The sequence below is a fragment of the Gossypium raimondii genome, chromosome 5, assembly GCF_025698545.1.
Source record: "Gossypium raimondii isolate GPD5lz chromosome 5, ASM2569854v1, whole genome shotgun sequence".
Lineage (NCBI taxonomy): Eukaryota > Viridiplantae > Streptophyta > Magnoliopsida > Malvales > Malvaceae > Gossypium > Gossypium raimondii.
The window spans coordinates 23,276,441-23,300,911 of record NC_068569.1 but is presented as its reverse complement, the minus strand read 5'-3'; the positions used below and the strand labels follow the sequence as shown (position 1 = coordinate 23,300,911).

Here is a 24,471-nt window from a genome sequence, read left to right as displayed (position 1 = left end):
ACTTAATAATTAATTTATTTATGAAATTAAATTATAAACCCTAAATAATTTAATCTAAAAATTAAAATTAAAATTAAAAAAGCAGAAAACTAAACCTAAACCCAAATTATCATTTATATAATTAATTTTATTATTATAAAATTTATATACTTTTAGAATATATATTTTTGAAAGATATATACTTTTCGAATTAAGTTTTAATAGATAATTATTTTTTATATAATGTAAAATCCTCAAAGAAATTGAGTCCGAACACATAATTATTATTATTTGTTCAAATCTGAAAATCATCTAAAAGCTCCATACTTTATTGTCTATCGAAATTATTGTCTCTGCCATTTTTAAAAGGGAAAATGTTAATATTGTGGTATTGCTTATTGTTTACAATATTATACTTATGGAATTTTGAAATGATAATTTAAAATATGTAATAGTTTTTAATAAGGTTTTGATATTGTTGGTAAAAATTGAGATATTATGTATTAAAGTTTAAGTTCAACATTTGTGGTTGTTTTAATATAAAATTGGACAAAATCCACGCAATGCATACACATAAAGTAAAAAAAGAAGAAGCTAAAAATGATTTACTTAGTTATAACCATATAAAAACCGAACCCACCGAGTGCATACCCCTAATGAAAATAACATATAGGGATATAGAACATCATATGAGGACTTTTATGGTACTTTTATTCTTGAATTGCTCCTCCATTACATTCATATAGATGGACAGTTTTGCTCCTTTATCTAACATACATGGATCAATTTGTCTATTTTTCAGTAGGACCAAAATGCATAAAACATCATACAATGACTTTCGTGGTACTTTTACCCTTGAATTACTCCTCCGTTACATTTCTCCTAGGACAATTTTTTTTTTTTGAAAACCATTAATATATATAATATTATTTAAACTCCTAATTAAATTGGTGTCATGAGTTAACCAGACATCAACATCAACTCAGTTGGGGGAAAATTACTAAATTACTCTTACACATTGAAAATAAGTTATATTCTTACAAGGGTAATTTTATCTTTTACATTTAAAATAAAGTCAATAAAAATATTATAGTGATGATATTTGAACCGATGCCATTGACATGCATAAAATCACATCTTTAGCACTACAACTAATGCTTTATTATTATTAGACAAAAATTTTACTGATAGTAGTTTGAAGTCATATATTATTTTATTTATTATATATTATTTTTGAACAAAACAAATACACATATAATAGAATTTTAATATTTTATTGAATGAAATGGAATCATACCCAATACAGTATGTCCAAATTAGAGCTAAAACCCAAATAAGAGCTACAATCAAACACTAAATAGTAATTCATATTGACTGTAAGCTTTCTAATTTCTATGTGAAAACAAGTGATCATGTTAAATTTCAAGCTTATTTTAGTAGATTATGTTAAACTTTATTCTATTCAAATTATAAAAAAATAATTTTATAAATTAAATATAGGTAAATCGTGCAAATTCAGATAGCGAAACCTAAATTAAATATGAAAAATAAAATGAAGGTAGTAGAAATGGGAAATTTGAAGCAATAAGTTGAACAAGGTTTTTCCGTGATTGGAAAAGAACAAATCATTTGACAGTCATTCAATATCTTAGCTTACAAAACACTATATGTCATATTCAATAAAATGAATGTTTAGTTTCTTATACGCCAGTCTAGTTTCCATTTATCTTAATTTTCCTTAGAGAAGAAAGCTGCATACATGTAGGAGTTGAGAGACAGATCCACTAACTTCTTTCTTTTTCTTTTCTCCCTGGATGCTTCTGAGTTTGACGTACGATCAACCTTCCTTTGAATATATTTGAATTTTTAAATTAAGTTTTTTTAACATAACTTCATTTTTTAAAATATTTTTTTATTTAATTGAACATTTTATTACTTTTCTTTCACTTAAAAATAAAACTAATTATAGTGAAATACAACAAACCTGGTTGTTATAGAGCGTAAAAATAAAATATAAAAATTGGTGTTGCTATAATGCAATGTTATTATAAAGGGCAGTTGTTATAAAAAGGTCTAGTTGCATATAAATCCTGAGGTATTTGCTTTTTTATGTGGTTATTGGGTATTGGACAAAGGTGGAACATGTTTTAATACCAATTATAACTGTTTAATTCATTGTTTTCATAGCCAAATCAGATTAGCCAATTAGACTAAGAATTGGTTTGGGTACCAGCCTAGACTAGTTGACTTGCGAATCAATTGAAATATTTTTTTCTATTTTTTAATTATTTATTTAATTGAATTGTATAAATTGATCAATCTGAGAACCAATAATCTAATTAATTCGACCATCAATTCAATTCCAAAAACCTTGATTTGAATAACTTGTTATTATAGATAAATTATAGAAATGGTGATTGAATTAAGCGTAAGTTTTATTTATGTGCTAAACTTAAGTGGAGGATCCATCACCTAGAGTGCAACAACTACTTTTAAACCACATAAAGGGTGGTCAATTATGTAAGAATTAGTATAGGTTTGGATGGGTATAGTACGTTTATTTGTGATTAGTGTAAAAATAGCAGTGGTGGTGAGATTAGATACTGTAGTGATATTGTAGCTTAAGACAAAAAAAAAACTAAACGCACAGCAACTCATCGCCCATCCAAACCCACCTAAGACTCTTACGAAGCTTTATGTTTCATTAAAAAAATTAAAACTTAAGAAGAGTGGAAATTTTTAAACGTGATTAGAAAAATAATATCCGCATAGATTTTGTTGCAAGAAAAGGTGAAAGACTTCCTTCATATGATGCCACCTAATATCATTAAAACTACAACGTTGTTCATTAGCTTTAAATATTGTTTTCTTTAATAGGAAAAACAATTCAACATAAGAATAATTCCATATTTAGAATATATTAGAGTTGATTATGGATAAGATCAGGTTGATTTTAGATAAAGTTGATGCAAAATTTTAAATCTTTCTTTTTAAAGTTAGAGTCTATCTTGACCTAAAAATGAGTCTAAAATTTTGTCAAAGCCTAATCCAAATAAAAATATTAAACTCGAGCTCGGCCCGTCCGTTTTAATTGTTTTAGATTTTTATATAAAATAAATTAAAAAATATAATATATCAAATATATTAAAACATTAAAATAATTATTTCCCAACAAATTAAAAATAAAATTTAAAAAAATCTTTATACTTAGATAACACTAACATAATTGTAACTTAACAAGTAAATGCTTTTAAATTAGTCGCAAAATTAACAATAGAACAAGAGTTATATAATATCCAAACAACAACAATAAAATAGTAGCAATATAATAGTGAAATGGTAGCAAAACAACATAACAGCAGCAAAAAAAAAAGTAGTCAAATTATGGTCGGGCCTGGGCAAAAAAATCTTGCCTAAGGCCTTCGCCATTTAGAAAACAAGACTTATTTTTTGTCCAAACCCATTTTTTTAGATCTATATTTTTACCTAAACCCTCTCATTTTTCAAGCGGACTTTCAAGCCTAAGCGAGTGGCGTGACCCATGAACAGCTCTAGAAAATATATATCTATAATGTCCGAAATTAAAATCTAAATAATTGATATTATTGTTTTACTCTTTCAGTGTTTTAAAAATAAATATATAAATAAAATAAGAGATTCGCTATGAGTTCTCTGGAGAAGGATAATAGAGACGACAAGAAAGGCGCAACTCGAAAAATATGCGTATCTGACAGACAGATTGAGACCCAAATGTGGTAATGGAAGCAGCTCCTATGATGGGTAAATTGCTGTCTTGGAAGGATCGATTGATAGGAACAAGCATCCAGGCCGATGAATGAACAATTATTACAGATAATTGCCAGGAAGATGAGGACTTTGATTTGTCAAAAGTAGATGTAAAACGTTCCTTGGTTAACGGCATACCTTCGATCGACTTCTCGGAGAGGGTTAACCAAATTCTTAATAAAGACATGGCCTTCACCGTGGCAATCAAACTCCTTGGTCGAAACATTGGATATTCGGTATTGTACAACAATGTATGCTCCCTCTGGAAGTCGACGCAACCGTTCCGACTAATGGACGTTGAGAACGGGTACTTCTTAGAAAAATTTCAAAGCTCGGGGGATTTTCAGAAGGTTCTCTGTCAAGGTCTGTGGATTGTTTACGGGCAATACCTTATAGTGCAGCCTTGGACTATCGACTTTAACACATTGCAACCTTTTCCAAACATAGTAATGGCGTAGATTCGGTTCATGGGATTACCTAGGCACATGTATAATCGAAAGATTTTACAAGAAATAGGTGGAATGGTTGGGCTGGTGGCAAAGTTAGATTTTAATACAGACAATAGGGTTCGGGGAGGTTTGCACGAATGGCAGTTTATGTAAATCTTGAAAAAGCGATGATCTTTCAAGTCTTCATCAATGGCTCCCTTCAGCGGATCGAATATGAGTACTTTCCCACAGTCTATTTTTCGTGTGGTCATTATGGGCATGTAAAAGAAATCTGCACCAAGGAAGCGACCAAACGAACATGATCAGAACTAGAATTTTCAGGGGAGGAAAGAGAGTACACAACGACAAGAAATTCAAACCCCAAAGGCTCAACGAGTAATGGTTATGGCCCGTGGGTATTAGTGGAACGAAGGGGAAGAAGGAATAGCGTATGCTTCCCGATTCTAAACCTTGGAAACTCTAGAAGATGGGAAAGATAGTCTGACCCAACAAGACAATTTCGATACCGAAGTGGGCCAACAAGAAACAAACCCAAGTGAGGTAGCCATAGCTTTTAGGGCAGGCTCTTTTGAGAAACGATCAGCCAAGTAAAAGGAAATCGATGGTAATTTGGTTCATGGAACCATTGGTGAATTCAGGCCCGATATAAGGCTTGGCTTGGGAGTTGCGACTGAACAATGGTAGATAGGCCTGGGATAGAATCGACCTAGTAAAAATATCAGGTATGTGATGAAATCAAGTCTTCATAAGACCAATATCGGGAACGGGCTCTCAAGGGTAAATAAGGAGGGGACTAGTGCTAGTAGGTCAGAAAAGGAAAACTTGGGCCATGAAGGGAAAAAATTGAATCTAGTGCTAGGGCTGAAAGGTACTAACCTGGTACATAGTGGAGGCAAGTCATCGAAAGCATGACCTCCTCTATATACATCGAGACCCAGAGTGACGAAACATGTGAAACAAAGCATCAGGAACCATGGCCTAAACACAGAGTTTGTTGAGGGTCAAAACATTGATGGGGTGCGATTTGGGGACTTTGCGAAGGGTGACCATATTAACGATAGCCACGATAGGTAGAAGCCAAAAATTGGTGGACTGCGGGAGATTTTGCTGACGCCAACGGAAGGAATTTTGGATTTCGACAAACACTCAGTCGTAATGTTTAAAGACAACCTCTGCCTTAATTTTTGGTGAACTTGCATGGCAGTGGTCTAAGAGGCGCGATGCACTGGGAAAATTTAAGGACAACACGAAGTGGGGGAGCTAAAAAGAACGGTCTTAAAAAAATAATATTAATAATAGTAAAAAGCTTAGTAAAACTATTAAGGAAAAGCCTAGTTTGTTTAAAGTATCCTCCCTAAAGCTCTCTTTGACTGATTCGGTTAACAATATTGTAGAATTATTACAGAACGACTTCCAACAGGGATTGATGTCTGAGGTCCCTCAAACAGAGGGGGTGGGTCTAGTAAACCAAGAAGGGATCCAACAGTGAAGAATGGATGAATCTTATAATTTCTGAATAAAATAATAAATGCCAATCTATCAATGTTTACTTGAAACTGTCAAGGATGTGCGAGTGTGAAATTCCCTCGTATTTTCAAAAAATACAATGTGGAACACAAGCCGGATATTATTAGCCTATTGGAAGCAAATGTTAGTGGGGATGGAAGCAAAGGAGATTATTACAAAGTTAGGGTTTCAATACTCACATTGGGTCGAAGCACGAGGGTTTTCAAGAGGAATCTGGATCGGATGGAAGGATATAGTTTGCCTTGAAGTTATTAAAAATCAACCAAAGTTTGTTCTTACAAGGGTCTCCTTCAAGACCTCCACATAGGTTGCTCTAATTACATTTGTATACGGTAGTCCTAACCGTACTAAAAGACGAGTGCTTTGGGAAGCATTAAAGGAAACCGTTCCCACTACTTCTATTCCCTGGATGGCAGCAGGGGGTTTTAATGTTATCCTAGCTACGAGTGACAAAACAGGAGGCAACATAGGCAGGAGATGCCTAAATTTAGGTGATTTTGTTGAGACTAATGAGCTACAAGACCTGGGATTTTGAGGACCAACCTTTACCTGGCAAAGGAGTAGAATCTTTGAAAGACTTGACTGAGCTTTAAGGAACGAAACTTGGATCCAATCTTTTCCAAAATGTATAGTCACACACCTAGTATGAATTAAATCAGATCACCGACCTATCCTCATTACTCTAAACCCAGAAATTAGCCTTCCAAGATGTCGTCCCTTTAAATTCCTGGCAGGATGGACCCAACACCAGAGTTTTCCAAACATAATAAAAGAATTGTGGAGGTATAATGGGGATATGCAAGAAACCTTAGGAAGCCTCACTATAGGCCTCAAAAAATGGAAAAAAATGTATATAGGCATATTGGGACTCATAAGTGGAAACTGATGCTTGCATTAAATCGAATTCAGAAATAAATTGAAAAGTTAAACTCGGACACACTAATCCAAAGAGAGATGAGAATAAGAAACGAACTTGAAGAAGTACTCAATCATGAGGAATTATTACGAAAATAAAATTCAAGATTCGAATGGCTTAAACTATGAGATAGAAACACAAAATTCTTTCATAGTCACATAATGTTTAGAAGGAATATTAATCGTATAAATGCCTTACGTAGTATGAGTGGTGATTGGCTGTATGACACAGATAAAATACAAAAAGAGGCAGTAAACTACTTTCAACAACTCTATGGAGAATTACCATATAAGATGGGAGAGCTTCCCCCCAATCGGTTTACACAAATTGACTAAAATGACTTAGATTTTCTAGGCAAAGGGATCTCGAACAATGAAATCAAAACCACACTCTTTGATATGGCCCCACTAAAAGCTCCAAGAAGTGATGAATATCATGCAATTTTTTTCCAGAATTAGTGGGATAGCATTAGGGGTACAATTTGTGAATGGGTTAAAGAAGTTTTCAACGGTAAACCCATCGACCAAGAATTAAATAATACACTCATTGTGCTTATCCCAAAGGTAGCTCATCCTGAAGAAATTTCGCAATTTCAACCTATCAGCTTATGTTTCGTTTTATACAAACTAATAATGAAAATCATAGCTAATAGATTCAAAGTTGTTTTTCCAAAAATTATTACTCAAGAACAAGTTGGGTTTATTGTTGGGCGAAATATCTAAGATAATATCATCACTGCCCAAGAAGTAATTCATTCTATAAGGGGAAGAGCAAAAAGTGGATGGCTGTTAAAATTGATATAGAAAAAGCTTATGATAGAGTTCGGTGGGAATTTATAGATGCCACTATTCAGCAGCCAAAATTCCAGATTCCCTACGGAAAGTAATCATGTCAGCTATCTCAACATCCACTATACAAATATTGTGGAACGAAGTACCCATAGAAAAATTCAAACCTGCAAGAGGAGTGAGACAATGGTGTCCCCTATTACCCTACTTATTTGTTCTATGCATGGAATAGCTAGGACATAGCTTTAAAACGGCTGAATCCATCGAGGAATGGAGTTCCATCAGGTTGACACGACTAGGACCTACCTTATCACACTTATTTTTTGTTGATGACTTTTTTCAGAAGCGAACATCAAACAAGGCTTGATGCTGAAAAGTATCCTGGATCGATTCTGTGATTTCTTGGGACATCGTGTTAATGCCAGAAAAACAAATATATTCTTTTCTAGAGGAGTAGACAAGATTTCAAGCAACGGTTTGAGCATGTTATTGGGTTTCCAACAAGTCCAGGACTTGGGATCATATTTAGGAGTGCCACTATTGCACAAAAGAGTCACGAATTCTACTCTAGGATTTGTGATCGAGAAAGTTAGAGCAAAATTAAATAACTGGACTGCTACACAATTATCTATGGCAGGAAGGTTCACTTTGGCCTAATCAGTTCTCCTCTCTATTCCAAATTACTTCATGCAGTCCATGCGAATTCCAAACAGGGTATGTATAGAGATTGAGCGCTTGGCAAGACAATTCATTTGGGGGGTCAAAATGGGATAAAGGAAAATGGCATTAGTGGATTGGGACTCCGTGTGTCAACCCCGTGTATGTGGTGGACTGGGCCTTCGGCACTTAGAGGATTAGAATACCTCCTTCTTACTTAAATTTGGATTTAATCTTGTCTCAAAAGATTCGACTCTTTGGGTTAAGGTTCTACAAACAAAGTATGAGATGAAAGAAATAATCCCCGAAAGTATTATGCAAAAAAATAGTTTAGCTATTTGGAAAGGGATCGCCAAGGTTTGGCCTTTACTAAAAGAGAACTTATGTTGGTCAGTTGGGACAGGAACCTCGGTTAAATGATGGGTGGATCCATGGGTGCCCAAAATATAACCACTTAAAGCATATCTACTCCCATTAGGAAGGCCACCTACAAATTGTCCCCTTAGCGAAATGGTAACGTTTGATGGAGCACGGAATTTGAACGCTTTTAGGGAAAGCATACCAGAAAATATTGTCAAGAAAATCACAAACATTCCTCCTCCACACCTATTAGCAGGCCTTGACCAAATTTTCTAGGCGCACACTATAAATGGAAAATTCTCGGTCAAAAGCACGTATCAAATAATGAAGAAAGACATGTGGAACTTGCGAGATGAAAGAAGGAAAGCCATTTGGAAATACCATGGTTCTCATCGCGTTAGATTCTTCCTATGGCTAGCCAGTAAGAATAGATTGCTTACTAACCATGAACGAGTACAAAGGAGTATTGGACAAAATTCGTTGTGTCCAGTATGCCAACATGAAATAGAAGATATTCTGCATGTATGTAGAGAGTGCCCAGTTGCCAAAGAAATTTGGTGCTATTTTGTACCAAGAGACCATCGAGCAAAATTTTTCTCAGGAACCATCTCCGAATGGATTAAGACAAATTTAAAGACTTCAATATAAAGGTTAAGGAATGGGATCCCATGGACAACTCTCTTTGGATTGCTAGCATGGCGGTTATGGAAAAACAAAAATCTTTTCGTCTTCCAAGGTCTTTCCTGAAATTTTTTAGAAACTATCAAAATTTTATTAAGTTGGGCAACACAGTATAATTTAGCACAAAGCTGGGTTCAAACTAGCAAGAAGAAATTGGATTATGAAAACTGTTTAGAGAATTTTAGGAATATTAGGATTAATGTTTAATTTGTAGTTAGTTTTTAGGTTTTATTCCACCAAAAAATAATAAATATAATTTTTTTCTCTCATGCAAAAGTAGTCTCACTTAAAGATATATTTATTATATTTCTTTCTTTCAATTGACTCAATTCCACGTGTATTGATCAACCTACTTTTTTTTCATATAAATTCAAGCTCGTTTTACATTTGTTTATATTTGTTTATTTTTAAAATATATTATTTTTAATTTAATATTTAATAAAATTACATATTAATTTTATTAAAATTTTAATCGCACACATCTTAAAATATTTTCGTTGATATTTATATTGTATCATTATATATTTAATTTTATGGAATATAAAATTACATAATATATAAAAGTACAATAAACGATATATTATCAAAGTATAAAATGGGTTGGCTAGACTCAAGCTTTGAAATTTAGAGTCCAAGCATGATTCATATTTTAAACGATTTTGTTTTTGTTTTTTTCCTAAGTTCATTTTTCAGGTTTTGTATTTTTCTCTAAACCCTCTCACAATTTGTGTTGGCCTTCAAGCTTGAGCGAGTAGTTCGACTTTTAAATAGGTCTAATCACTACTTATATACATATATGTTGAAACTTAGATAACCTAAAATTAAATTATGAATATAGTCATATAAAATACTTACGACACAATTAAAATTCAAAATTAATTTGATTTACAAATTAATAATCTTATACAACATTAACGATTAAAATACAAACAAATTATTCAATGAATCAAATAACCTAATTAACAAATCAAGAACAAGAACGCATGCACAAATTGTGTGGTAACCAAGTGTTCTATTTTATGTTTGAAGGTTGTAATCAAGAGAGTGTTGTTCTTTTCATATTTTTAACTAGTGATCATATGCTTACATAGTGATGTTATGAATACATAACAGATATATATAATGTTGCAAAAATCAAATTATAGTCAAACCGATTACACTCTCAGTTTCTGGTTCAACTGATTGAACCGTTGATTCAGTCATGAAAAATGAAAATTTTAAAAAACTAGAAAATTTATAAAGAAACCTAAAAGTCTAAAACAAATTAACAAACCCAAATAAATAATAATAGAAATATCAACATTCATTTTATAAACTATAATAGTAAAATTAAATACTTAAACTAGCTTTAACTCAATTCAATTAGATATTAGTATTGATTCAATCGGCTTTTACCAATTAAATTGATTTTTTATCAATTTTATGATTTTGTATAAACCAATTCAACCATCAATTTTATATATTATATATAAATTTACATTTAAAAATAATATTTCATATAAAAATTTTGTATTTTAAGAAATAATAATATTTCAAGAAAAAAGAGAGTAGATAACTTTTGTAAATAATGGGTGGTTTAACTTTTACAAAAACAAATGGATATTTATAATTAAGAAGAAATATGTTGGTGGTTCAATCAATTCATCAGACACCATAAAATTGATAAAAATTGATTCAACGGCTAAAAACTGATCGAATCAATGTTAATATTCGGTTGAATGTTTATATTTCTATTATTATTTATTTTAGTTTGTTACTTTTAGAAATTTATTAGAGTTTTATATTTTATGAGTTTTTTAGAATTTTTAGAAATTTTTATTTTCATGATTAAATTATCGGTTTAATCGATAAATTAAAATTGATGGTTTAATCGATTCTATTATGATTTAATTTTTACAATATTTCATATTATCCGTTACGTATTCATGTGATCATTAATTAAAAAGAAGAGAAAAGAACAACACTCCCTTAGTTACAAGCTTCAAACATAAAACAAAACACTTAGTTACCACAATTTGTGCATATTATCTTGTTCGTAACATGTTAATAATGTTTATTTGATTCGTTGCCTAATTTGTTTTTATTTTAATTATTAATGTTATGTAAGATTATAACTTGTAAATCAAATTAGTCTAGAATTTTAATTCTGTCATGACTAAGTTATATTATTATGAAAATGTTTTTGTGTTTTTTATATATTTTATAAATTAATAAAATTTATCTATAATGAGATTTGAACCAAAAATATTATACATATCAACCTTTTAACTTAACTATTACAACGAAAGTATCGATTTGATTTTTATATAAATTTTTAATAAGAATATTTATTATAATCTTTTAATTCACATAATAAATTTATGTGTACATTTAATATTTCTATAAGAAGTGGAATAAAATATTGTACTTATTACCATCAACCAACTTTTAAGAAAAATGTATAATTATTATATAATTACAAGAGCCGAGTCACACTTTTATTTTAATATATAAAAATAGTAATATAAAAGAATTTAATATAATTAAAATTTTAAACTCATTTTTAAAATCGAGTGGAACTAATACTATTGAAATCCGAGGTAAGTCTACTCACGCCAACCAATTCCATGCGCGACTCAACCTGGTCCTAATTCTCATCCTATGGAACCAAAACCACGTGAAACGCATTTAAATTGTCGCTCCTTTTAAAAGTTGACCAAGCAGTGGGAGGTGTAATTCAATACTCCCAATTCCATCCTTACAATTTTGAGAGAAGCCATCCGTTCTGCCTTGGTTCTAACTTCTAAGCAACCAGGGTGGACTTTGAGTTGACTTCTATACCTTTGCCTTTCTTTTTCTTTTTTGTTAAACTCAAACCTTTCCTCTTTAAACATTTGTATTTAATTAATTATAACAAACACACTTCACAATTTCTCCTTTTTTTCGATTTCTTTTTTCGAATTAAAATTCTTGAAAATTTATTTTTTAATAATCTCAGTTCTGATTATATCTATTCTTTTTGACATAATACTTAGAATTACTTATAGCCTCTCCCCAATGAGGATAATGCGTTTTAACGCACTCGAACTTACGTCCTCCTGCATTGACAATAATGTTCATACCAATACTCAATCGGTAATTATTGAAAATTTATTAGAAAATTCATTATTTTTAACAATATATTTAGATATATTTTAAATAATTTTTAAAGAGTTAGTATTTGGTACACTGACAGTGTGTTTTTTATTTATTTCACAAACAACTTTTTAACACTCATAATATTTTTTTAATTAATATAATATAATATAATATAATATAATATAATATAATATAATATAATATAATATAATATAATATAGTATTTTAAACCCAAACTGAAAATAAATTGTTATAATTAATTTTATCAGGTATTGAAACCCGAACCGTGACCGACGGGTCACATCGGTGACAAGTCGTCAGGTCGGTGCCGCTGACAGTCACGGTTCGGGTTCCAATTCCCGATAAAATTAATTATATCAATTCTTTTTAGCATTAAGAAATATTTTATTATAAAATATATTTTTTCGTTTCAAACGTATAAAAAATACACGTATATTTAGGTGTCCAATATTGGTGTCGTTGATTAATTAGGCGACACAAAATTATTTTTTTTTAAAAAGTGATGTGATTGGTGGCAGGGGAGAGCGGTATTGTCGATTAATCAGATGGCACCTGTTTTACACTGTAGATTTTGCCTAGATCGGTAAATATTAGGGTCCTTATCCTATTTCAGTATATATTTAATTTTTTATATTATTTAAGTAAAAAAATCCAATATTTTACTACACCTTATAAGACATTTTTCGACTCTTAACCTATTTATGGAATCTAAAAACTCCATTGGGAATGTCCAAAAATATGTACAAACAATAATTTGTTTTTTTAAATCTGATTATGTTGTAATTATATTAATTATATATTTTAAATTAAGTTTTTATTCCTTTACAAATGTACAAACAATAATTTTTTGAAGTTTTTTTTAAATTTTCATGTTTGAAAATAAAAAAATGTTGTTTAAATTTATTTTAAATTATTATTGATTATTGTTAAAATGTTTTGTGTCTTAAATAAAGTGCTATAAATTAGTTTCAAATTAATATTGATATTTAAAAGGAATAACTTATATTAGGATTATCTTAATATATATAATTTTAAGTTTCAATAAAATCATGCCACATTATCAATTTTAAAGATATACAATACACCTAATCATATATGATAACATCTCTAATTTAATTTAACTTTAATTGAAATAATTAAAATTTTTTGGGAAAACATTGAAAGGAAAAGCATAGCAAAAAATAAATAAAATTTGAAAATGCTTAAATCATTAATTAAAAAATTGATAATATTCATAAGCACAAATTAAAAAAATTAAATCAACCATTAAAAATCTAAAAATAAGAAACACTAGTAAAAAAATCAAAATTTGAAAAATTATAAGGTGGTTTTATCAAATTCTGAAATGTGATTAAAAATTAAAAAATAGAAACAAAACATTAAAATAAAAATAAAAATACCTCCTAAAAACTAAAAGACTGCATAAAAATAAAACTGGTTTTGAAAGCAAAGAAATAAAAGACAATTAAATTTAAAAAAGGAAAACTAAAATAATTTAAAATTTATAAAAGAAGAAAACATGTTGGTTTATTTATTAAAATTTCTAATTTTTAAGTAATTTAATTAAAGTTAAATTAAGTTTGAGAATATATTTAATATGGATGAATGTATAATAAATATTTTACATTTTAAAAATTGATAATGTGACATTTTATTATTGGTACCTAAAAACTATATATTTTAAGATTATGCTAATATAATTAATTCACTATTTTAAAATGTTTATAAAATATTTTTAATTTATTTGTCTACCCTTACTTTATATATATATATATATATATATATATAAATATTATACTATGGATAGTGATTAAATCAAAACCTTTATATGCTTGAAGAAAGAATAAAGTTCCGCAGTAAGTTGTATTTAATTTACTGGTCAAACTCAACAATCCAAAATAAAAAATGAAGGACAACTCAATCCTTGCTCAAAGACCCTTGATTTGTTCAACGCTGATATCGGAGAAAGGCAACAGTGAAAGGAGAATTGATTAAGCATTTCTATAGTTCTATATATACTTAAATACTAGTTTCTCATTGCCGATTCCTGCAGTTTTTAGAACAGGTTGACACAACTCCTCAAATCTCTTTCTTCATTAGCTTCCAAGCCATATGGCTACTTCTCATCAAGGTTTTTGTGACGATTATTTTTTACTAAACCCAGAAAAAGCAACTTTGTTTGATCTGTTTAGCCTTCTAGTCTCGCCTCAGTTGGAGACAAGAGGATTCATAGATTGTCCTGGGAGCCAACATCAAAGCTTTCTTCTTCGATGGCCCATCTTCGTCTCCGTTGTTCTTCAAATACTCCTCATTTGGGTAAAGAAACCTATGGCCTTTATGGGGGATGCCATCGAGATGTGGCTCAACCTTTTATCTGCCAACGGTGGCCTCTTTCGTCTCCTACTAAATCTTCCAACAGGTAAACTACTAGCTGCATGTCCTCCACAATTTGGCTGACTGACTTCTCTTTTGCCTATGTTGTTTTGAGAAATAGAGCGTTTGCAATCATTATTTTCATCATCATACCTACCTTTCATGGTGCAGGGAAAACAGAATGGCCCAAGCGAGCATCCGCGAAGTTTACATCGATGGTAGGGAACACCGACACTCGCCTTGAATTAGACGAAAACATTAAGCCAGCTGACCAAAAATACAAAGCCTCGCTGTCCATGATGGCTTCCAAATTATCCTATGAGAATGAAGCCTTCATTGAAACCAAAGTCACCCAACTTTGGAAGGTACGTAACTACGTATTTTCCATTTTTACTCTTAAATAATATTCCATCTTTTAACCTATAGATTTCATGCACCATCAAAATAAAAAACATTAAAAGACTTAAAAAATAAATATTATTAACTTGATTCTAAAATGAGGACGTTCCATTATTCATTTCATTTTCTTAAATTAAAGAATATATATATATATATATATATATATATATATATGACAATGTTTCTTTTCTTTTTGAGCAGAGGAAATTCGTCAAGTTTTTAATTGCTGGAATGGTAAGTTCTCTCTATTTCCTCTCTTTTTCTATAATGTGTTTTAAGTAAATTATTTTCTTGCATAACATTGCTATGAGGTAATAAAATAGTAATTAAATGATAAAAGGGCTGTCCACAAATTATTATTTTCCCTAATTGTCAACTTCGTTTAATTAGCATTAAATGACTATAATTGGTGACTGAAGTCAATGTAATTAATATAATACATAACCCTTCTATCATAATAATCATAATTTATAATTAAACATATTAGACAACTTTAACGTGGGGTTAAAGAAATAACACCGAACCTATTTATTGACTATGTCTTAAGCATAAGGTAGGTTTTCTGTTTGAGCAACAAGAACAAGACTTGGACAATAAAAAAGATTGACTTTACAAACCTAAATATGTAACTTTCTATCCCTTAATTTGCATTTAAATAAGTAAATCCTTTTTAATTACAAATCATTAATAAAAATATGTCAAATCCCGCTTTTTAAATATTTTATAACAAGTTGCTATGGTAGTGGCCAACACAAAGACGTGGCGTCTTACTTCCACCACCAACGGGAGGCCCTTTGCTTCTGATTTATAGGATTAATTAATCCTTAATTGAGGTCAATTTGTCATTATATGTAATTTGTCCCTTACTAATCAATTTATTCGACCATATCAACATTATTTCTCATTCTTACTCTTGATCTTCGAGCTAAATTAAAAACAAAAATGTGATTACTTATTGATCTAGGGTGTTAACCATATCTTTAAGATCCATCCGTGTGTAAATCAAGCAGCAAGCAATGTAAAGATCACATCCATATTAAGAAATGTGTTTGATTTTGGTACAGAATACAGAGGACTTCCTTCAACCCAAGCCTTTATTCTTCAAGACTCACAAGCAAATCCCAACTTGTATGTGGTTGCATTTAGAGGGACAAGCCCATTCGACGCCGACGACTGGCGAACTGATGCTGATTTTTCTTGGTGCAAGATTAAAGCCATGGGTAAGGCCAGGACCCACAGTGGTTTCATGCAAGCACTCGGCTTGCAAACGAACAACGGTTGGCCTAAGGAGATCCAACAACACAGGGATGGCCAACGCCAATTTGCCTACTACGCTATTAGACAAAAGTTGAGAGAGATTCTCAAGGAGAATGAAGATGCCAAGTTTATAGTGACTGGCCATAGTTTGGGTGGGGCTTTAGCTATTTTGTTTGCTGCAGTGCTGATGTTACATGACGAAGAATTGTTGTTGGAGAAATTGGATGGGGTTTTCACCTTTGGACAACCAAGGGTTGGGGACGAAAACTTTGGGGAATATATGAAGGAGAAGATGAAAAAATTTGATGTGAAATATTTAAGATATGTTTACAACAATGACTTGGTGCCTAGGGTTCCTTATGATGATAAAATGACATTGTTTAAGCATTTTGGACCTTGCCTCTTCTTCAATAGTTTCTACACTGGGGAGGTAAGTTGGAAAGGAACGATTTTCCGACATGTTTAATATGCATATCATGGTATCGTATTCATGTTTACGATTTTAACGATGCAGATCTTACCAGAACAGCCGAACAAGAATTACTTTTCTTTACTATGGGTGATTCCAAAGATGGTGAATGCAGTTTGGGAGCTCATTAGGGGCATCATTTTGCCTTACATGTACGGTCCAGACTACAAGGAAGGTTGGGTTTTGAGAATGTTGAGGGTAATTGGATTATTAGTACCAGGTGTGTCAGCTCATTCCCCTCAAGATTACGTTAATTCCACTCGATTGGGAACCTTGTCGGATGTTGAGCTCCACAAACACCAACTTAAAATAGATTGATGACAAAGATTCTCATAAAGCTTGTTGTCAAATCACTTTTAGGACATGTTCCATCAGCATGTACATGTATAAACCAGATATGATTTGTGAAAAAACAGTTTCATAATCTATTTGAACCCTCCAATTCTATCGCTTGTAAAAAAAGAAGGTAAAAGTTTCCATATCCATTTCCATGGCAAACTGCTATACTACCGGAAAAAAAAAAAAAGAAGTCTTTTTAATCCAAAACCACATTAATTCATCAACTCTCCGACTATGTACAAAAACCAACTAACGTAACCCTTTTGATTCACCAAGGACCTGTCCGTGTTCGTCGCAAGCATCGTTTCTTAGCTCCTGGCTGCACATTCAATATCTCCATCACCTGTGGTTGTCAAACATTTGATTTAGTGGTTGTCAACATTTAAGCAAGTTTCCTAATATAATTCAAGATGATTATAATAGCTAAGGGGGAAAACTGGTGTTTGCAGCTAATGTGTATATGTATAAGTTTCTTTTTAATGCTCTAAGATGATAGGATCGTGCACCTAAAAAAGTGAAGCAAGTAAAAACTAAATAAGCAATCAGTGCACTAGAGAGTGCTTTGAGATTAATTGCAATCTTTGTTACTGGATTCCTCATTTTCTTTCAAACACTAGCATCTAACGGAATACAAAGACATATATAATTCTTAAATATATGAAAAAGATTTAAAAGAAATATACTCATATATATATATATATATATCCAACACTCGCAATTTAACTCCTACAATTGTAAACACATTCTTACGTTCAAGGTTAATGCCAAAATTAACTGCATTTCATATGTTAAAAAACTTTCCAAGCATGGGGAAACACTCTGTTAAGCAACAAAGCAGAACATTCATCACAAATGGCTAATCGTATATGGATGGGTTTTTAGAGGATTCCATACCATACCGTATCATCCTATATCATATTATGCATGCATGCATAAAAACAAAATGATTTTAAAGTTTTGTTTAGTAGAGTGGGAAGAAATTTAGAATGAAAATTTTAAGAGATGAAAAAATAAATAAATATATATATATTGACATTGCTTGATAGGAAAGATAGAAAAATTGAGAAAAAAATATTTTTTTTCATTTATTACTTGGTAGAGTTGAAAAATGAGAAGAAATAAAATGAATTTTTTTAAAAAAAATTCATAATTTTGAACTAAAATATAGTTTTCGCTCATTTTCTTCCCTCTTATCATTCCAATTTGAAATATATATTAGAATGGAAAATGGTATCCCTTCCAATTTCTTTTCTACTAAGCATGCTCAAATTTTTCTTTTCTAGCCTTTCACTTTTCTACTCAATCAAGCTCAGCGTAAGACTTTGCTTGATAGAGTTGGAAAAAAATTGAAAAGATGAAAAAGTGAAATGGTAGAAAAATAGAAAATATAATTTATCTTTCTATAAGTGTGTTTGGTAAGAAAAATGAGAATTGAAAGAAAGTCATTTTCTTTCCACTCATTGCTTGATAAAATTGAAAAATGAAAGAAAAGAACATAGAGCATTTGAGAAATGCATAAATTTAAATTAAGGTGGACATTTCTCTCATTTTTCTCTCATTTCATTGTTCCAATTTGAAAGGATTAGTTTTTATGCATTAGGATGAAAATAATCTTCTTTCCTATTTTCTTTTCTTCCATATCAATCAAACTCAAAATTTATTTTCTTTCCACTTTTCCACTCTTTTCATCCCTCCAATTTTCTATTCAACCAAACACTTCCTAAATGAGAGACCCATACCATGCCAGTAAAGTGAAACGACAATGACACGCTAATGGACAGATACATAGTGAACCCAACAGAAACACTATGGAACTTCGGAAGAACAGTGATGCTTGGTGATATCTGAGTAGAGCATGAAATAAGTTGTAATCGAATAAAAACAGACATAAAAATGAGAACTTGTGGGCACCTGATTTTTCTGTATTTTTATGATGTGATCCTGCAGCAGCCGAGAACCAGTTAATGGGAATGTTAATACCAAGAATCGAGTGCACTTAAACAAAGAAGGGAAAGAACATACATGTTTCTTCTGCAATTCTTGGTTCTCCTCTTTCAGCTTAGCAACTTCTGCTTCCAACTCCGTTGTATACGCCTAGTTGAGAAGCAATGAAGGCAAAAACCGTAGGAAACTTCAATGCAAGTATTTGAGACAAACCATAGGATAAAATTGTTTTGATTCGCTATAGTTAATTCATTATAACAAAACCAACAAGGTCAAGGATGTTAACCTTAATAAACGGTTTCATTGGTTCTTATATGTTAGAATGCTCCATTACCTTGTTACAAAGATGGTCAATGGCTAGTAAAACACGTTACAAAGATGAAGTGTTTAAAAAGCAGAGTTCAAAATCTTAGAGATATCAATGGAGCATCCTAAAGTATAGTAAAATTGACAATCAGTTACAGGATCCATATGCGGGAAACATTGTCAAAGCAATAGACTGGTAACAATCATATTCCAAAGTATCTACCTTTACTCTAAGATGAACTAAAGAGCTAGAAGATGGAAAGGTTAGATGAAATGAAAAAACATAATAACCTGCTTGCGAGCTCGTGATCTTGCAGCGGATTCTCGGTTCTTTATCATTCTTCTCTGCCTCCTCTCAGCAACCTTTTCCACAGCACTGCTTTTCCTACCCCTCAAACTTCCATTAAACACATAAGGAACGGGTGAAACTGAGGAACTATCTCCACTACTCTTCCCAATCCCATCTGATGAAAGGTGGTTAGTAGGTGATCTTAAACCAACCATACTCATCCCACCACCATGGATCAAGCCATTATATAGTCCCTGACTACACCTAATTCCAGGACTCCCCAACTGACCAACACTTTGCAAACCCGTCTGAGCTCCAAATTCCACACCAGGTTGCTTAGGACATAATGGTTGCTGCTGAGGCCGAGTTAAGTGGTGCTGGTTGGGTCTAACTCCATTTAAATTCATATGCAAATTGGAAGCTTGAAAACCATTTTGATTACCACCATCAGGTAGCCTATTCCCCATCAAATTTGGACCTCTTCCACCTTGTTGAAACCCAATCCCAATTCCACTGGTATTACTCCCTGCTTGCGGTAATTCCCCAAAGAAGCCGCCATTAACATTATTGTCCTTCCAAGAAAATTGGGTGTTATCCTCTCTTACCACACCGGCTCTGACCAAAAACTCCTCTAAAGTAATCTCCTTTAAGGTTTGCTGTCTTTGAGGCATATTATCAGTAGCTTCAGTCCCTAAAGAAAACTCATTTGAGATCTCTCTCCAAACTTCATCAACAGTTTTGTGGCTAAGTGTCCTGGGCAAAGTCAAAGACCCTTGCCTTTGTAACCCTCCATTTCCCACTAGGCCAACACCGGGAGAAGCCATTGTTTGAGTTTCTTCAGCACTCCAAATGCTCTTTAACAGCTCATCCATGTTCATCGACCCGAAATCTGTGCCTATTCCACCCATTGTGCTTTGAAACTCATCAAAGGTTAGAGAATAGACCGATGGCTGTCTACTTATCGGATAATTCCCAGGCGGTTTATTACCACCGCCGCCATCATCTGACGGCGGTTGGTTACTTCCAAAGTTCTTGAAGTTCATGTGAGTCCCTAATAAAATCTGGATAAAATAGTGTCGACAAAATGGTATGTAGATGAATATTTGGAAAATTACTATATAAAATCAAGCTCCTTACTTTTTCTATATTTGGAAACTTTTCAATAAAACCCAAAAATCAATATCATATTCATATTAAAAATAAAAACAGAAAGAAAATAGAAGAGCAATACAAAGATCAACTTCAAGTAATGGTAAAATCAGACATTTTGATGTGTTTCAACAATCACAAAGTTGAAGATCTGAGCTTAATGAAAACATCAGCGTTTTAATTCCGAAAAGAAAAATCCAAACTTAACGTACCAAATAATTGAAAGAAAACATAAAAATATCAGAACCCCACCCAACCCAAAATAGAAAAAGTGTAAATAGTACAAATCGGTCGATTAATTAAAAGTAAAAAGGCTATAATATGCTATTAGTGCCTGTACTTTGACTGAATTCCAGATTTAGTCTTTGTACTTAAAAAGTTAAAAATCAAGTCCTCCTATTTTCTTTATTTAAAAATATCAGCCTAGTCACTAAAATCATTAAATTTTGCCCACTTGAAATTTTGATCGATAGGAAATAAAAATGGTAAGCTGGCAAATTTTGATAGAAACTACTAATGATGGCAATGATTGGGCTAAGATTTTTAAATTGAAAAAGTAGGAGGATTGAGTTTTTAACTTTTAAAGTATAGGGCCTAAATTCAAATTCTATACAAGTCTAGGGACTAACAACATATTCTAACCAAAGTAAAAAAACAAAACAATGAGAATTCTTTTTTGGGTAAACTACATTAATAGCCACTCAACTATGGTTTTTTTTTCTCAACCAACTACAAAAAGTTACAAAATGATCACTCAACTATTCAATTTTGTCACCCAACTATTTTGAATTTTCAGATGTTTTCATTTTGATGTTAGCCTGCTGGTGACAAATGAAATACAAAATTGAATTGTTGAATGACCATTTTATAACTTTTCACGGTTAGGTGACCAGAAAAGAGAAAACCATAGTTGAGTGACCTCTACTATATTTACCCTTCTTATATTTTTTCTTTTTTGCGTTTCTGGTTCTTCGCGACCGCCAGGTGTCCCCTGTCTTTTATTTTTTTAAGACATTAAATACAATTCCTTTTAATAATGTCGTGTGGGCCAACCGGATACCGAAATGTTAATCAATAGGATAGGGTAGAGACTTACCATTGGAAATGTGAAAAGTGGGAGGATCTAGACCGTCCACGTCTCGACTAAGAAACGGGGGTGGTGGTGTGAATTTTATGGTTTTGGGTGTAGTGTAGTGGCATAATTGATAGTGACGAGGGATAAATGCAAAGCCTCGATGGAGCTCGCACTGATATAGGGGTATTTTGGTCTAAAAGAGAATGTTTGATTGTTTTGTGTACTCGTATTTAAGTCAGTAAAGTTGGAGTATTTGATTTTAAATACAGATTTATCATACGTAATTATATGTAAATCGAATTCAGATTCAATTAGAGACCGTATTCTACTTATAAATTTTTAATTAGATTTACTCTGATTAAGTATCATTGCATATATTTATTTAAATCTAGATATATTTTAATTATTAAATCAAATTTAGTATTCGAGATAATAATATAATCAACAAAGGTGATGATATCAGACCTCTAATTTATTAAATTATAAAATAAATATTAAAAAAGTCCTAAAAGCATACATAAAAATTTCAAATAAAGTAAAGATTTTTATTTCATCAGATGGACTTTTGATCTGTAAATAAGAAGTAGATAGTTAGTGACAATTATTAATCGAAATAAAATTTAGTGGCAATTTTAATATTATTAAATAGTATGGTGGTAATTTTACATTTTATTTTTAAAATTGTGTGACAAATTTAATCCTATAAAGATAAATATTAATCAAAATAAAATATAATTACGATTTTTAATGTTGTTAATAGTATGGTGGTAATTTTATATTTTAATTTTTAAAATTGTGTGAAAATTTAATTATATATGGTCATGACTGTTTTAATTATATATGGACATGACTGTTTTAGTTAGTTAAGTTGTCCTATTTGCATATTGCATTTATGGCTTATGATTTTAGTTGCTCAATTTATATTTAAAATTTAAAATTATTAAAATATAATTTATAAGTTCATATAATCTATATTTTTTATTTAAAATTAAAAGTATGTATTATAATTTAAATATTTTATATTTATCTCAAACAATGTATTTATAATTTTAAAATAATCTTCTACTTTTAAAAATTATATGTGTGATACCCAACCTTATCTTATAATTTAATGATACAGAAAATTTAATTAATTAAAATATTTTTAAATAAAATAAAATATTATCTTAATTTAATGTTATTATTAAGAATTTTAAAATAATAAAAAGACATATGAATATTATTAGTATAACAAAATATATAAAATATAACTTAATATTCAAAAATAAAATAAAAATAAAAATTTTATTTACTTTTAAAAATTAATAATAAATTATTACTTAATATGAATATAAGAAATAAGTGAAATAAAATTTTAAAAAAATCAATTTAATGATCAAAATAAATTTAAATTTAAAAAATTAAAAATACTTAAATTTTATTTATTTAAAGTTCTAAAATTATATTAATTTGTTAATATCTTAATAAAATATACTTTAAATTATATGTGATATAAAAAATATTTATTTTAAATTGTCTCAGATAAGTATCCGTTTAATTAAATACTTAAATGTTTTATACCATATTTGTCACGCACGGATCAATATTAACAATTTACATGCACGGGTTTATTTATAAATAATTATGTTGTGGATAATTAACTCGTGCATGAAATATTTTAATTATTTATTCATGCCGTTTTAAAATTATATTTAAATTAAATGAATAAGTTATTTTTAAATATAAAAATTTTAATTTAATGGATAATAAAATTATAGAAATAATCTTTAAAAATATATAAATGACATAAAAACATAATTACGCCACTTGTTGCAATTTTAGGGTACGTACATTAAATATATACAATTTGTTTGGTAAACGTAAATGTTAAATTTTTTAAAAAATTACATTTTCATTAATAAATTTAATTTCAATATAATAAAATATCTAGTAAAAGTTAAAGTGTTAAATATAAAATATCATAAAACTAAAAATAAATATTTTAACAATATCCAAACTAATAATAAAATAATTAATTTAAATTATTACGGATTGATTTTTAATTTAAAGGAAAATACATACTATAAAAGAAAAAAATTAAATTATAAATTGATTTATTTATCCTTTTCACTGAAAAAAATTCTATCGAACAGTTTTGTAAATTCTTAATTAAGTTACCAAAATTGAACTGTAATGACCTCATCCAATAAAAGGGGAAAAAAAACATTTTCATGAAGTAGGGTTTTGAAGAGGCACACGCGTCCAATATCCAAATCCAGTGTCACAGAAACCCCGACATTGGTGAATGGTGACCACATTTATCCTTGAGAGCCTTTTTATGTGTTTGTTCAAGTATTGTTCAAATGCGTGGCGCAGCCGGTTGGTTCCCCAACTGTTGGCATCTGGACTTCATTATCTCACCATATGCTAAAAACTCCATTTAATGGGATTCTGTATCTTTTCTTCAAGTTCCAAGGGCCAAAGGGAATTTGACATCTTGGCTCATCATGTGAATGTGAATCCCATTTTTATATAAATGCAGATCCCACATCTTGCCAGATTATTATATTTCATTCGGATTTTCTTCCAGGTCCCATGAAACACATATCAC

At 30.7% G+C, this 24,471-nt stretch overlaps 2 protein-coding genes across 2 annotated transcripts; one reads left to right on the top strand and one right to left on the bottom strand.

Annotated features, from left to right (window-relative positions):
* The first annotated feature begins 14,219 nt into the window (after positions 1-14,219).
* LOC105770564 (triacylglycerol lipase OBL1) lies at positions 14,220-17,221 on the top strand. Its single transcript, XM_052631672.1, has 5 exons — positions 14,220-14,700; positions 14,826-15,023; positions 15,611-15,617; positions 16,095-16,740; positions 16,825-17,221. Exons 1-5 carry the CDS (start codon positions 14,394-14,396, stop codon positions 17,095-17,097), a joined length of 1,431 nt encoding a protein of 476 aa, XP_052487632.1. The 5' UTR covers positions 14,220-14,393; the 3' UTR covers positions 17,098-17,221.
* Positions 17,098-21,009, bottom strand: LOC105770565 (bZIP transcription factor 23). The gene is made up of 4 exons (XM_012591823.2): positions 19,660-21,009; positions 19,141-19,212; positions 19,030-19,059; positions 17,098-17,461 (listed from the first exon to the last, which is right to left on the bottom strand). The coding sequence occupies exons 1-4, from the start codon at positions 20,698-20,700 to the stop codon at positions 17,387-17,389; spliced, it is 1,218 nt and encodes a 405-aa protein (XP_012447277.1). The 5' UTR covers positions 20,701-21,009; the 3' UTR covers positions 17,098-17,386.
* Between the last annotated feature and the right edge of the window lie 3,462 nt (positions 21,010-24,471).

Bases quoted from the DNA above. Each gene is read 5' to 3' on its own strand.
- LOC105770564 (XM_052631672.1), top strand. From the start codon at position 14,394: ATGGCTACTTCTCATCAAGGTTTTTGTGACGATTATTTTTTACTAAAC. The intron at 14,701-14,825 runs GTAAACTACTAG...TTCATGGTGCAG, and splicing joins CCTACTAAATCTTCCAACAG to GGAAAACAGAATGGCCCAAG. The intron at 16,741-16,824 runs GTAAGTTGGAAA...TTAACGATGCAG, and splicing joins ATAGTTTCTACACTGGGGAG to ATCTTACCAGAACAGCCGAA.
- LOC105770565 (XM_012591823.2), bottom strand. From the start codon at position 20,700: ATGAACTTCAAGAACTTTGGAAGTAACCAACCGCCGTCAGATGATGGC. The intron at 19,060-19,140 runs GTATGTTCTTTC...CGGCTGCTGCAG, and splicing joins AAGAATTGCAGAAGAAACAT to GATCACATCATAAAAATACA. The intron at 17,462-19,029 runs GTGCCCACAAGT...TGACAACCACAG, and splicing joins TAAAAATACAGAAAAATCAG to GTGATGGAGATATTGAATGT.